Consider the following 15670-nt stretch of genomic DNA (forward strand, 5'->3'; position numbering starts at 1 on the left):
ATCATACAGTATTTGTCTTTCTCTGTCTGACTATTTCAGTTAGCATAATGGTCTCCAGGTTTGTCCATGTTGTCCCAAATGACAAGATTTCATTTGTTATGGCTGAGTAGTATTCCACTGTGTGTGTGAGTGTGTGTGTGTGTGTGTGTGTGTGTGTGTGTGTGTGTGTTCTTTATCCAATCATCTATCAATAAACACTTAGGTTGCTTCCATATCTTGACTATTGTAAACAATGAAAATCCAAACCACAATGAGATACCAGCACACACTTGTCAGAATGGCCGCTATCCACAGTACAGCAAAGAACCAGTGTCCGTGAGGATGTGGAGAAAAGGGAAGCCTCGTGCTCTGCTGGATTGTAAGCTGGTACAGCCACATGGAAAATGGTATGGAGAGTCCTCAAACAGTTACACAGAACTGCCCTATAATCCAGCAATTCCTCTTCTGGGGACCTGTCTGAGGAAAACAAGAACGCTAATTCGAAAAGATATCTGCACCCCAATGTTCATGGCAAATCCTAAGATTTTTGGTGTGAGTTTTGACTACTCTACAGTGCCTATCCGGTGAGAATTAGAACAGTAGAAGGAAGAGTTCCCCAAGGAGGAAACATATGATGACCATAGCTTGGGGCCTGTCCATTTTAAGAACTGGAGAGAAAAGGGTCCAATAAAGAGAAAGGGACCGAAGAGTACCGGGGACTGTGTGACTCTAGAAAGCAGGGGCAGCGGGTGGAGAGCTTCCAGCATGAGGGTGGGCAGCATTCTTAGGTGTGACCCACAGCGTCAGACGCTCCGGCCGAGCACAGATCGCCTTCTTCACTACACATTTGCCTTCTCACGTGGACTCTCATTTGTACACAGTTTGTCTTTAGCTCCTGAGCTAGATTACAGATGCCTTGAGGGCAAGGCCCATGTCTTCTTTTCCTTCTAGTCTCTGTACTGCCTACCCAGAGCTGTGTGCATAGACTGATATGAAATGTGAAAGCTATCTGCACGGGGATGATTAATCATCAGTAGGATTTTTCCAAAGGCACAGTCTCCAGTGCCAAGAGCACATTTGTTTAAAATGTGCACTTAAATTTGAATGAATCTGCCTAAATGGTGCCATCTGTTCTTAGGCAGTTTCAGAAATGTTTTAATACAATTTTATCTTGAAAAGGACAAACGCCGATGAGACATAAAGACGTCCTTAAATAAACACAGAGCAGACACCCACACATTCAATCACACTTAAATGGCTACACATAAAGAATGTTTTCTGAGGTTTAAGAAAATTTTAGCTAAGAGGACACCAACTACTACTTCATGCAGAAAATATTTATGAGACGTTACAAAATTGTAGGCATGGACTCCTACAGCATATTACGGCATTTTAATTACAGACTCCAGAAATGCATCGTAATTGATATAAATCTCACATTCCTTTGAAATGGGTACACTCTTCCCCTATTCACTAAGGGCCTACATTTTCCTGTGACTTCAGTATCCCAGTTGAGAAGCTGAAGACAGCTGTTGGGACAGTCACTATGGTTTTCTTTTATATCGATTGTCAACTTGACTTTCATTACATACTGTAGGATTTATTGTTGTGTGAATGTAACAGTGGAATGAAACCCATGTTTAAGTTCTGCAAATAACTTCCAGTCACTTCCAGAACACCTCAACTTAGGTTCTAAATTTGAGTTTGCGGTTTTACATGCACAGTTATTTGCTGATCCACTTTAGCAAAATCACACACTGGCTAGGCCGGGTATAGTTATTGTGGCAACAAGTAATGGGTCAAATTTTCAGCCTATTTACCTCACTAGCTACATCATCATCACCAAAACTATGCCAGTATTTTGACATCTGTGTATTTTGCTCATTGGCACAAGTCAATGATAGTGTATATCAAGAATTTATATTTACAGGCAATTTCTGGTTGAAATAGCATCCAAGCATGTTAACCTTCTGCACACATGTGCATCCATATGGAGTCTTTGTTTAAATTCCATTCTGCAAAAGTGGGGCTCTGAAAACTCATATGAACACTCATTTGGAATATTTTTATTTTTACACTAGAGGCCCAGTGCATGAAAATTGTGCACTGGCGTGGGGGCCCGCAGCCCCGCCTGCGCCCTCTCACAGTCCAGGACCCCTTAGGGGATGTCTGCCTGTTGACTTAGGCCCGACCCCCCTGGGGCTCCCGCTGCTGCACTCGCTGCACTCGCCAGCCGTGAGCCTGGCTTCTGGCTAAGCGGTGCTCTCCCTGTGGGAGTTCACTGACTACCAGGGCACAGCTCCTGCATGGGGCCGGGGTGGGATGTGGGAGGTTGGCCAGCAGGGGAGAGACCACGGGAGGGCTTCAGGGCATGTCTGGCCCATCTTGCTCAGTCCAGATTGGCCGGACGCCAGCAGCAAGCTAACCTACTGGTCGGAGCATCTGCCCCCTGGTGGTCAGTACATGTCAGAGCGACTGATCCACCAGTCAACTGTCTACCCCCTGGTTGTCAGTGCACGTCATAGTGAGCGGTTGAGCTGCCTTAGCATATCATTAACATATTACACTTCGATTGGTTGAATGGCCAACCAGACGACCAGACACTGAGCATATTAGGCTTTTATTATATAGGATGTTTTTGGCTATCACAATTTGCTTCTAATAATCCTACCTAATAATAGACAAATATGCAAATTGACCGTACCTTCGCTATGCCCGCGATTGGCAAGGAGGCGCAGGGGCGGGGCGGGACCCGGGGTGGCCGGGGTGGCCGATTGGGCCGGCGGGACGCTGAGCTCGCGTCACCAACGGCGGCGCGAGCTCAGTGTCTGTGCCATGGCTGTGCTGCAGCACAGAAGGGGCCTCTGGGGCAGCGAGCCCACGTCCCACTGGGGACCATCAAAAGCGGGGGAGCTGGGTGCCTGTCTACTCAGGCACCAGGCCTTTCAGAAGCCTCCGCCGCGCCAGAGGCTCCTGAAAGGCCTGGTGCACCAGCGGACAGGCACCCAGCTCCCCTGCGATCGAAAGCAAAAGCGTGGGAGCTGGGTGCCTGTCCACTCAGGCACCAGGCCTTTCAGAAGTCTCCGCCACGCCGGAGGCTTCTGAAAGGCCTGGTGCACCAGCAGACAGGCACCCAGTTCCCCCGTGATTGAAAGCAAAAGCGTGTAGGGGACCCTACACGTGCATGATTCAATCATGCACTGGGCCTCTAGTTTTTAAATAAAAGCAGTGGGATAAAATTGAAGTTCCCTTGTAGGCTGTTGCTTCTATCCCTCACAAAGGCAACTACTACTGTTGACTTGCTGTATCCTTGCAGTCTATATATTTTTTATTTTTGATGACCTAAGTTATAGCACCATGGATAAATATTTCTACATCACACACTACATTTTTAGTTATATAAGTTCTAACATGGTGTATATATCATTTTTAGCTTGCTACTTCCTCAGCCTTCTATTTTATAAATCAACCGAGGTCACTCTACCCAAAAATTGCTTTATTTTAACATCTCTATAGTTTGAATTATCCCAGTTTATTCATCTTTTCACCCGATGTTCATTTAGGTTGTACATCTAACACCAATTTCTTGCTCAAACAGTGTTTCAGTTTCTCTCTCTCTCTCTCTCTCTTTCTCTCTCTCTCTCTTCCTCCCTCCCTCTCTTTCTCTCTCCACCCTCCCTTTTCCCCCCCTCTCCCTCTCCTGGTGTGCCTTTCCCAATTTCTCTCTAGGAAATATACCTGGTGGTCTATTGCTGGGTTGTGGATTATAGACATTTGCAACTCTAGCACATATTATCAAATTGCTCTCAAGAAAGGTTCTTAATTTATATTCCCACCATCAGCATATAAAAGTTCCCATTTCTTTATATTCTTACAAACACTTTTGTTAAACTTTACTTAACATTTCTTTTGCCAGTACAATGGATAGGAATGAAGTAGTTTATTGTTATAGCTCTAATTATTTTGCTCTACCTACTTATGAGTTTAAACATTTTTTTTAAAATACTGATTAACCATTTTTAGGTATACTCTTTATGGGTTGTCTGTTCATAATTGCTCATTTTTTTTCTGAGTTGTTCATCTTTTTTTATTGATTTGTGGGAGCTCTTTATTTCAAATATTAATCTTTTGTCAGCTATATGTCTTGCAAATACCTTCTCTCAATCTTTAAACTTTGTGGTAGATTTTATCACACAGAAGTTCTTTAATTTTGGATCATTAGGTCAAATATTTTAAATCAATTTGATTTTGTATTTTATGTCTTATCATAAAATATCCATTACTACCTTGAGTTGATTGCAATATTCTACCACATTGTCTTATATTAATGTTAAAGTTGTAGTATTTTATACTTAAGTCTTTAATACATCCTGGAATTTATTCATGTGTATAGTGTGAGGCTATCTAAATTTATGTTTTTCCAGATGGATGGCCATTTATCCCAGCACCATTGTTGACTGGCCATCCTTTCTCACTCTGGGGTGACCACACCTCTGTCCTACAGAGCTCCTGAGTGAGCACAGCATGTTCCCTGACCCTGTCACCTGGTCCTGTGCCAGGACCCTCTATTTTAACTATGGTGGCATCATGATGCCCCTTGATATATAGCAGGACCAGTCCCCTTTCCTGGTTTTTTTTTTCATATAATTGTTTTTGTTATTTTTCAATATTTGCTCTTGCATCTGATTTTTAGAATCAATTTGTTTGTTCTGTTCCAGAAACAAAACCTGTGGCATTTTTATTTCAACCACATTGAATGTGTAGGTTAATATAGATACATTAACATATAGATTAATTTTGATTTTTCACCCATGAAACTGTATTTAATATCTAACGCACCATTAATTCAGGTTTTCTTTTTGTGCCTTTAATATAATTCTGTCTTTTTCCCTACAAATTACACATTTTGTAGGATTAATCCCTTATTATCTCATCGTCTTTGCACCACTATGATACTTCCTGATTAATTGTTGCTGGGTCATTAAAACTTCATTGACTTTGCATTTTGATCTTACAGAAAGAGAAACAGAAAGAAAGAGAAACATTGTAGGTCTTAACAGTTTGTTTGTAGATGATCTTGCATGTTCTATGTAGGCCAGCGTATTTCCTGTATATAATGACACTTGATCTTGTATTTTCCTGTCGCTATGCTTGTATATTTTTTTTCTTGTTTATTCCATTGGCTGGGACCTCCGGTTCTGTGTGAGGTGGTAGCAGTGATTGTGTTTACAACTGTGTAATGAATTCTCTAAGCACATCCATTCTCACCATGATAGCCAGATTGAGCATTTCGATATGGCTAGCCAAGGTTAAGGTATGAATTGTTGTCATGTAATGAAATAAAATTGTCATATTAGTAAGAGGACACAAGCTTTATCGCATTCAAACTCTTTTCTCCTTTTCTGAATTAACCCATCTACATCTGCTACCAGGCATTCAATATGTGAAACAGTTAAAATAATTCATGTAAGGATCTCAGCTATAAGTGTTTGGTTGTTGTTGTTCCATTTGACAGGCTGGCTTCATGGGAAATGTCTCATCAGAAATAGAAATTTATATATGTTGATATTCTTCAACATTTCTCATTGTTCACATTGTTTTTGTTTTGAACTTCCTTTTTTGTAGACTCCTATGAACCAAGCTTCCACTCGTTCCCACTGCATTTTCACTATTCACTTGTCAAGCAAAGAACCGGGATCTGCAACTGTCCGACATGCCAAACTTCACCTGGTGGACCTGGCTGGTTCCGAGCGAGTCGCAAAGACTGGAGTAGGGGGCCAGCTCCTGACAGAGGCCAAGTACATCAACCTGTCTCTGCATTACTTAGAACAGGTGAGATGGGCAGATGGGGCCGTAACTGTATCTACCATTTGTTGACGGTGTATTTTGCATCTGGCTTTCTCTGACATTTTGTTTTGTTTTGCTTCTTTTCTTCTTTTATTGTGGTGAAATATACATAACATAAGCATTACTTTTTAATAATTTTTTAATCCTCACCTGAGGATATGTTTATTGATTTTAGAGAGAGAGGAAGGGAAAAAGAGAGAAAAACATCCATGTGAGAGAGAAACATCGATTGGTTGCCTCCAGTACACACCCCAATTGGGGACTGAACCTGCAACCTGGGTATGTGCCCTGACCAGGAATCAAACTGGCCACCTTTCAGGGCACTGGGCAACAGCCAACCAACTGAGCCACAGTGGCCAGGGCTATTTTGAATGTCAGGATTTGATTTTGAGGGCAGAGAAAGCTCACCTGAATTTAGCTAAATAAATCTTCCAGAAAAAAAATTCTCATCTCTCAAATGAGTGAATTCAATGAGATTGCTCAAATTCCTTTCAGCGCTGAGTATAAGTGCTGTGACTTGAATGTTAAAGATGGCTACTACTTCCAAATTCTAAAAAGAAGAGAAACATGATCAAAAATTGAAGTGGAGAAATGGAGTATATTGGCAAGGCAAAAGGACTTGTTAATGAATGATGGAGGCTAAAATATTTAAGGGGGAAACCACCTTTTTAAATTATTGAATGAACCTTTTGAGATTGATGTTGTTTTGGTGTCACATGCTTTGTAATGGTCAAGTTGGCTGAAAAAGCGATTGAGAGAAAACCTAAGGAGCTCTGTCTGAACAAGGTGCACATGGTTAGACTCTGACCAAAGGAATCCCGGTGAGGCAACCCAGAGCGCAAGACCGCATGGCACCAGATCATTCTCGTGTCTCTACGGGAGTCAGCATTCCTGAGCTCTTTCATGCTCAGGTATTACTCCTTCTCCTTAACAGAGCTTCTTACTTAGTAAGACACTGACGAAACATTGAGAGGAAACCATAATGGACTGTATGCAATGTGCTTTCTGCGAAGAAATGCACCTCTTTGTTTCAGATGGTAGCGCTGCCTGTGATTCCCTCTATGTCCATCTGTTCATAGAAAATAACGTTCATCAGTTGAATCAGAATCTCCACCAGTTGTAATCACTCAAGAGAAATGTGCTGCCCATAATCCTTTCTTTTTCTTAGTTTTACACAATCTTTGCAAGCTGCTAGTTCTCATGAAAGCTCTTTCTCCCCCCACTTATCTTCTCTTCAAAATCCTTGGAGCATCAGCCCCATGGGGGACACATTGGTGGCCATGTGGCATTTGATTTTCTGTATAACGACTGCATTGATTTAACAAGTACTTATGAGGGACGCAATGTGCTGAGGTCTGAGCCTGCCCAGGAGCACAGTGGTGAGCAAAACAGACACAGTCCTTGCCCCGAGGGTCGTGGCCAGTGCAGGAGACATGCAGTGAGGAAGGATGCACCTGCCGTCCCAGCGAGAGCTGTGCAGGGAGAGTCTGAGGAGTGAGAGATCTGGCCGCGGTGCACGTAGACAGCTGAGGGAGCGGCCATGGGGCTCTCTCAGCGCTGACATTAGGCAGACACCTGCAGAACGAGCAGGAGCGAGCCAGGCCAGAACTGGGTAGAGCCTGGCAGGCAGAGGGGACCTGGAGTCTGTCGGCCCTCAGCTCCCGGCCAGGGGGATGGCTGCACCAGGGTCGCAGCAACGCTCACATGGCATTCACCATTGGTTCTGAATGTAATTCATCTGTTTCATTCACCCACTGCATCATTCCAATTGTTAACTATTTGCACTGATATCAGCTAATGGAGAGGGGAGTTTAGCGTGAGAGGAAAGAGCGTACACATGGAAATGTAGTATGTGGAGGTGGACATGTGGGGTTAAGTCAGGAAGTAGCTGCCAGAAAGAAAGGAGGTGGGTAATAGAGAAATTTTGGAATTTCACACAGGAAGAGATAAGAGAGAGAGAACCACAGAATACACGGAATGAGAATAATAAAAACAGCAGGCAGATACTGTTAATGAAATAACAAGTCAAAGACTTTCATAATCAAATTTTCTTTGTGTCTAATGAGATTGGAAGTGTAGCACAAATTAGCTTAATTAGCTTCATTCATTCATGTATACATTCAACAACTTGTGATTGCCTGTCCACTGGGTGCTATGAGTTACTTTAGGCAATGGGGATAAATGTATGATTGAGGACTAGGCCGTGCTGTCATGCTCTCCAGGGAAAGAGCAAATCATATAAGTGACTTCTCACCCTGCAGTAAGTAAGATAAAAGCTGTAACAGAAACCCATGTGTCAGAAATGAATTGCATCCTCTGGGTCTCAGTCACTGTATCAGAGGGAGATGGATTTGGCCTTGGACATTCTGGCAACCTTTGCTACGTTAATTAGCTCACAGTGGCTCTAGAAACTGTGTGGGACTGTAACTGCCCTTGGCCGGAACTGGGACCATCCCACCTGCTCCGGCCCAGGCGTCCTGGGCCCGTGCACCTGGCTGGGCGCTTAGGTAAATAACGCCGTGTGCCAGGGTGCTGTTGGTTTTGGAGTTCTCCTGGTGTATGCAGTACTTTTTCCAAAAGTCTCCTCAAAAACATCTTAAACCACAACAGCAGGGTAATCTCAGCCAGGAACTCCGTGGAGGATAAAGGGACCGAGCAGACTTGTTCTAACCGTGAGCCTCCCGGGCGCTCCTGGTGTGACGGTCCCACCCGCCCAACACGCAGCGAGAAACCACCATGAGCACAGAAACCCGAGTGGGGTCCCTCCCGCCAGCGGGCCTCACGGGTGGGCTTCCGGGGTGTCTGTTTCCACCTGGCTGCCACGGAGCGCTTTGTGCTCAGAAGAAAAGCCCGAGGGTGCCAGTGCCCTGTGACCACGCAGATCTCTCCAGTTTCCAGAGGTGATCGCCATGCACTGCTGAGCTCTGACAAGTGAACCTCTTTCATTCACTCAGTAGTTAACCGCGTTATTGATGTTAGGCATGGCTTCTAGGTACTTGCAGGTATGATTACATACAATGTGAGTTTCACTCTTGTCACTTAAAGAATATCTTCAGGAACATGTTATTGTATTTATACATGAAATCCAACATGGAAGTGAATGTTAAAAAAAACAACCCCGGTGTATGATCACCTCCTTCCCCTTAAGTTCCCGCCCACTGCAGAGCCCATAGCAGCCCTAGCTCTGCTCCTCTCAGGCCCAGCCACTCTGCAGAGCTGGGTGGGGGCTGACTGGGGGCCCCTAAGCGCTTCATCACTGAGGTGATACCTGCTCAGGGTCTCTTCTGAAGAAATGGCCTGCGACTGGGTTTCTTTTTTTCTTTTTTTTTCTTTTAAATATATTTTATTGATTTTTTACAGAGAGGAAGAGAGAGGGATAGAGAGCTAGAAACATCGATGAGAGAAACATCGATCAGCTGCCTCCCGCACACCCCCCACTGGGATGTGCCCGCAACCAAGGCACATGCCTCCGACCGGAATCGAACCTGAGACCCTTGAGTCCGCAGGCCGACGCTCTATCCACTGAGCCAAACCGGCCTCGGCATGTGACTGGGTTTCTGTAGCTAAGACAAGTCTCTACGGGGATCGTAAAGGACATAGTCAGAAGACACCTCCAAACTCAGTGCCTTCTGTTTACCAAGAACTAACCCAAAAACGATCTCTATTGATCTCCAGAGCATTTCTGAGAGCCAGGCAGGCATTCTCATCCCACTGTCACAGGTGGGGATTTTACAGGTGAAGAAACTGAGGGTAATACATTTAAGAGATTTGCCTAAGATCACACAAGTGGGGAAGCTGAATTCTGACTCCAAATCCTGGGTTCTTCCTTTTCTCAGGAACTGGCTTCATTTCCCAATTTTTATGGGCTGTATTTTCTAATTTATAATCCCATTTTGAATTTTAATTATTTCCTTTAACAATTTTAGAACCCTTTCTGGGGAGGACATTGGGATTGCCTCCGTGTACACCACTCATTCCAGGGGTAGCAGCCAGGAGCCCATCCCAGCTCCAGGAGTGGACCCTGACTGGTTGGAACCTGTCTTTCTCCAGGCTGCAGTGATTGGTTTGTGGATGAGCCCATGACCCCAGGCTGCAGCGATTGGTTTGTGGATGAGCCCATGACCCCAGGCTGTAGTGATTGGTTTGTGGATGAGCCCATGACTCAGGCTGCAGTGATTGGTTTGTGGATGAGCCCATGACTCAGGCTGCAGTGATTGGTTTGTGGATGAGCCTATGACTCAGGCTGCAGTGATTGGTTTGTGGATGAGCCCATGACCCCAGGCTGCAGTGATTGGTTTGTGGATGAGCCCATGACCCCAGGCTGTAGTGATTGGTTTGTGGATGAGCCCATGACTCAGGCTGCAGTGATTGGTTTGTGGATGAGCCCATGACCCCAGGCTGTAGTGATTGGTTTGTGGATGAGCCCATGACTCAGGCTGCAGTGATTGGTTTGTGGATGAGCCCATGACCCCAGGCTGCAGTGATTGGTTTGTGGATGAGCCCATGACCCCAGGCTGCAGTGATTGGTTCATGGCGGGACCCATGACCCAAGTTGGTCCCTAGAGAAGCTGATTGGAAAAGAAAGGCCCTTTCCCACCTCAGTTATGAATAAGGAAGTTAGTAACTGGCATTTGGCAGCCATCCTATGCCAGGAGGAGAGGCAGACTTCTATCATGTGAAAGATAGAGCAAAGATACGGGCATAACTAAGTCTTTGGTGGTAGCACTGAGCCAATCAATTTCCCTTATGATTAAAGCCAACTCAGATTATGTTTTCTGTTACTGCAACAAAAGACAAGTTAACTAACACCACTTAGTGTCGACAGGAAGTTTAATATGTTCTCTTCTATGTTGTCTAAGTTGTCAATAAAGCTGTTGAATAGAGGAGATATCAATATTATTTCTTGGAGCAGGGAAAAAATAGTGACATTTGTTTTATGAAAACTTCAATGTATTTAGAACATGGTTAGATATTAAACTGGTGATTCATAAACACTAGTGCCACCCTCTCTGCACATCCGTCAGACCTGCCTTGTCGCTTTCAGATACTGCATTGTCCCCTTGGCTCTGCTCAGCACCCTGGGCAGCCACCTGGCCACTCAGACTTGAGTCTGGCCCACTTCCTTTCCAATTACATTGAAATTAGTTCTCAAAAATCCCATTCCATGCGAGTGACCCTCACACTGCCTGCCCAGTGAACTAATTAATCTACTCATTTATCTGTTCAGATTAATTTAACAAAAATGTGGTGAGCACATGTTGAACACATGGTGAGCACACGTCTGACCACGCCACTGCGCTCTGCAAACCCTGCAATATCCCCACTTGCCACTGAGACATAAAGTCCTAGATTCCAGAAGCTTCCCTGCGGCTGCTGCAGAAAAGACAGATGCCTTTGTTACCACACTGTCCCATAAATCTGATCGTCCTCAAGGCCACCACCCTCCTCGCACACCTCCAGATCCCACACAGGGATGTCTGCTCAATGGAGCTGCATCTCAGGCAAAACGTGAGTTGCAAGAAAGACTAGGAAATGTAGTTTTACAGGAACTAAAACTGGAATAGGGGCTGTCATGAGAGCTGAGTGAGACGATTTAGTTTCTGCCACACGTACTGGGCACTGGGCACTGTTCCAGGCAGTGGGGATAGAGCAATGAATGGGAGAAACAAAGTCCCTGGCCTGTGGAGAGAAAGCCTAGGAGGAAGGCAGACAACTAACAAGTTCATGAAATTTCTGCCAGTGATAAGTGCCTGAAGAAAAATGGAATGGAGTGACAACTTGGAGATAGGGATGTTGCTTTTTATAGGGATTCAGGGGAAGCCCTGTGAATAAGTGAAGTTTGAGTAAAGATTTGAATGATGAGAAGCAGGAAGCTGTATGAAAATCTGGGGTGCCCTAGCTGGTTTGGCTCAGTGGATAGAGCGTCGGCCTCCAGACTGAAGGGTCCCGGGTTCTATTGCGGTCAAGGGCACATGCCCAGGTTGCAGACTCAATCCCCAGTAGGGGGCGTGCAGGAGGCAGCCGATCAATGATTCTCTCATCATTGATGTTTTTCTCTCTCTTCCTTTCCCTTCCTCTCTGAAATAAATTTAAAAAAAAATTTTTAAAAGAAAATATGGGGCAAGAATATATTTCAGGTAAAAGGAGCAGTTCAAGGCTGTGAGGAGGTCAACTCGGCATGGCAAGGACGGTGGGAGCAATGAACGTATGACGGAAGATGAGGTCAGATAGATAGACAGGGACCAGACCACACAGGAGTTGGGGCATGATACTAAGTGTATCGTGAAAGTTGTAAGCAAGGCAGTGACTTGATGTAACTTACATTTCTGAAGGACCCCTCTGGCTGCTCCGTGGAGAGTAGACCATGTGAGGGCAAAAGGAGAAGCCAAGAGACAGATTCAAAGACCATGTGCCATTGTCCCCGGAAGGAAGATGGAGACTTGGGCTGGAGTGATGTCAGAGATGTGGGGAAAAGTGGTCCAATTCTGGGTATGTTTTATAGTTAAACCCAATAGAAAATTGCTCGGGATCAGATGTTGGAGGTGAGGGAAAATAATGATGCCTGAGATTTTGGAATGAGCCAGTAAGTGAATGGTGGTGCCATTAATAATAATGGGTAAAGTCTGGGAAAGAATCAGGTTTAGCAGTAGAGGGGAGAGAATGTAAAGAATAGACATCCAAGATGTTCTAGTAGAGTTGCCGTAGGGGTAAACTCAGGGAAGAGGTGAGGCCGAGGATGTCAGCTGGGGAGACATCATGATATAGATGTTCTTAGGGCCAGGAGATTGGATGAGTTTACATAGCGAGAGAGTGTAGGTAAGAAAGAGAAGAGGATCAAGGATGGAGCCCTGGACCACCCCAAAATTTATAATTTGGGAAGACGAAAAGGAAGCATTCATTGACTAGTTTTTAAGAAAGATGAAAAACAGGGAAGTGTGTGTCCTGATTACTAAGTGAATGATGCTTCCTAAAGGAGGTACTTTATAGATTCAGAGGTCACTAAGATGGCAATTGATGCTTTTGGTTCAGTGGGGGTTGGTGCTGACCTTGCAAAGAGCCACCTTAGTTTAGTACCTATCATGGGCATGCAGGGTGGCAATGATGCAGGTGAGGAAGAGAAATTGGTTAGAGGAAAGAGGGGTTAATTGTAGGAGGGAAACAGGTGAGAAGAGAAGGAGAGGATGGAGTGCTGGCCTTACACAGGAGCAGGGCAGTAACTGGAGGGCAGAATGTGGATTTAGTGACAGGTCACGAGATGGTCCTGGTCAGGCTGCTGACATCTAGTAAGAAGGGTATGTGGCTGTCAGCTCAGATTGAAGGCAGGAGAGGAGGCTGGTAGAGGTTTGAAACAAAAAAATATGACAGCCTCCTTTCTGAGAGTGGAAAAGTGATTTTTGTGAGAGAGAGAAATATCACAGGATTTCTGGTGTGCAGTGAAGTCAGTGGTCATGAATTTCAAGCAGACCAGTGTATAAGTTCTATGTTTTTGCTCATAACAGCCTTCAAGAATAGTGCTCTAATATTGTTTTGTAAAAGAAAGGAGTAGAAGAGGTTCTGATGGTGGGGACTGCACATCGGGAGAGGGAAAACCAGGACAATGGCAGGTGGTGGCAGTATTTTCAAGAGCCAGGGCGTTGTGGTGTCCCTGAAGTCACATCTGTGGGTCACTTGTTCCTGATGCTTTGCAGTGGGCATCTTAGCACTGGATTCATCTTCCCAGGAAAACCCTGAACCCCTAGTGGCTCCTTTGGGGACAACACACAGCAGCCTTTCATTCATCTACCATCCACCCATCTAGTACTTTCTGTTTAAGTACCTAAGACATTCAGGACTAAGATGAACAAGCCTTAGTTGAATTAACATAGATGACCCCATCACTTAAAATGATAGCAAACATGTAGACTGCACTTACAGGCTAGGTACTACTCAAATTTGTACATTTCACTCTTTTAATCTTCCCAGCTACCTCTGAGGTAGGCACTATTTTTTCCCTGTACTATAGATGAGGAGACTGAGGCATGACCCTGTGAGGCTAGAGTTTGGACCTGGACAATATGGTATCAGAATCTAACCTCTACTGCCTGTTCTTTAGTGTTTGTTTTGTTGCCTATGAATCCATAAATTTTATTTTTTTTAATTACTCAGAAACGTGTATACACTTCAGTGAGATTTTAGTACCATATTAAAGTTTACATTTTGATCTCCAAATAAAGATTTCACCTTCATGAATAGATGCATGTTATAAAGCTGAGATCCTTGTAATCTAGAGGCAAATGTAGTTTCCTCATCAAGTTTATAACTATTTCAAATATTGAGGGCTTTAAGCACAGGCCTGCTGGAAATTTTATAATTAAAAATAAGTCAGCAGCCCCGCTGGAGTGGCTCAGTTGGTTTAGTGTCCTCCCATGCACCGAAAGGTTGCTGGTTCAACTCCTGGCAAGGGCACATACCCAGGTTGCAGGTTCAATCCCTGGTCAGGACATGTATGGAAGCAACCAATGGATGTTTCTCTCTCACAGTGATTTCTCTCTCTCTCTCTCTCTCTCTCTCTCTCTCTCTCTCTCTCTCTCTCTCAGCATGCCCTTGAGTGAGGATTAAGTAAATAAATAAACAAATAAATCACCAATTAAGAGTAACAGCTTCTAATAAATCAATATGTAGTTTTTGCTGTTAAACTAACGTTTAATTTTGATTTGCCTACAGATTTAAGTTTATTAGTTTAAAGCCAATTATATTAGTTAAAAATTATCATTTCAAAGTCTTAAAAATACAATTTTGTGAATTTAAAATTTTTACTTTTCTGGTTAAGGCTACTTCAAATATAAAAGGTATCAAAAGGATACTGATCTGCCTCTTTTAACTTGAAGATGAGAGGCAGACCAAGCGTGGTAGGATTTCTCAAAACTGGCATGATTTCTTCCTGAGTCTTTATATGAATTTCCCAGTGGCTGCAAACAGAACACTAGTGTGGCCAGTTCTGCACAAGCTCTATCATGTGTCCAGAAATTGCAGAGTTCCTCATGGTATGTTTTCGCTACATTTGCTTCATTTCATCTTCACCATTACTGCACTGAATGCTGTTAAGGTATTTCTCCCGAGCCCAAGTCCTGGGCGTCTCCCTGCATTGCTTCACATTTCCCTGTGGATTTTCATCGCAGTTGCTGCTCAGTTGTCCGACGTACGTGTTCTGCTAGGCTGACGACATTATTTGTCTGCCCTGCCACAGGTCATCATTGCCCTTTCAGAAAAGCACCGTTCACACATCCCCTACAGGAACTCCATGATGACCAGTGTCCTGAGAGACAGTTTGGGAGGGAACTGCATGACGACCATGATCGCAACGCTCTCTCTGGAGAAAAGGAACATCGACGTATGTTGGCTCTTCTTTCTGGAGCTCTCAGTCTGAGCTATTAATGTTAGTCTGTGTGTAGAGTCGAGGGTCCTGGGTGGGTTTCCATCTTTTCATCTGGGTTAGGGTATGCCTTCAGGTTAGATACACCATACAGAATCCACAGCTTTGCATTTGTCAGCATTACACTGAGTGGCCAGATTATTATGTGTTCAGTGATCATAATAACCTGGCCACTCAGTGTATAATGACCCCTTTTGAGAATTGACTTCACGTAGCACAGGATGGTTTGAAGAAGCCTCGTACACAAATTTCAGAAGACCTGCTGATGGGTGGTGCGTTACCTTGACAGAGACATGCGAGAGGAGACATCAGCTTCTCCTGCCCCCCTTGGCTCTGGCTTACTGAGATACCTGGGAATCATCTCCGAGACGTGTCCCTCAGCATGTCGCTGGGCACAATGCCCAGGATGCTTTAGCAGGACTCACTACTGAA

General features: G+C 44.4%; 1 protein-coding gene across 1 annotated transcript in view; it reads left to right on the plus strand.

Moving 5' to 3' along the window:
- KIF6 (kinesin family member 6) overlaps positions 1-15670 on the plus strand; it is a gene marked incomplete at its 3' end in the record, with an annotated part of 382214 nt that overhangs the window by 125194 nt on the left and 241350 nt on the right. The window contains exons 7-8 of the mRNA XM_079781145.1: positions 5605-5811; positions 15053-15196. Coding sequence (XP_079637271.1) covers positions 5605-5811; positions 15053-15196 — 351 coding nt within the window. The remainder of the gene's footprint in view (positions 1-5604; positions 5812-15052; positions 15197-15670) is intronic.

Source organism: Cnephaeus nilssonii (assembly GCF_951640355.1).
Source record: "Cnephaeus nilssonii genome assembly, chromosome: 9".
Lineage (NCBI taxonomy): Eukaryota > Metazoa > Chordata > Mammalia > Chiroptera > Vespertilionidae > Cnephaeus > Cnephaeus nilssonii.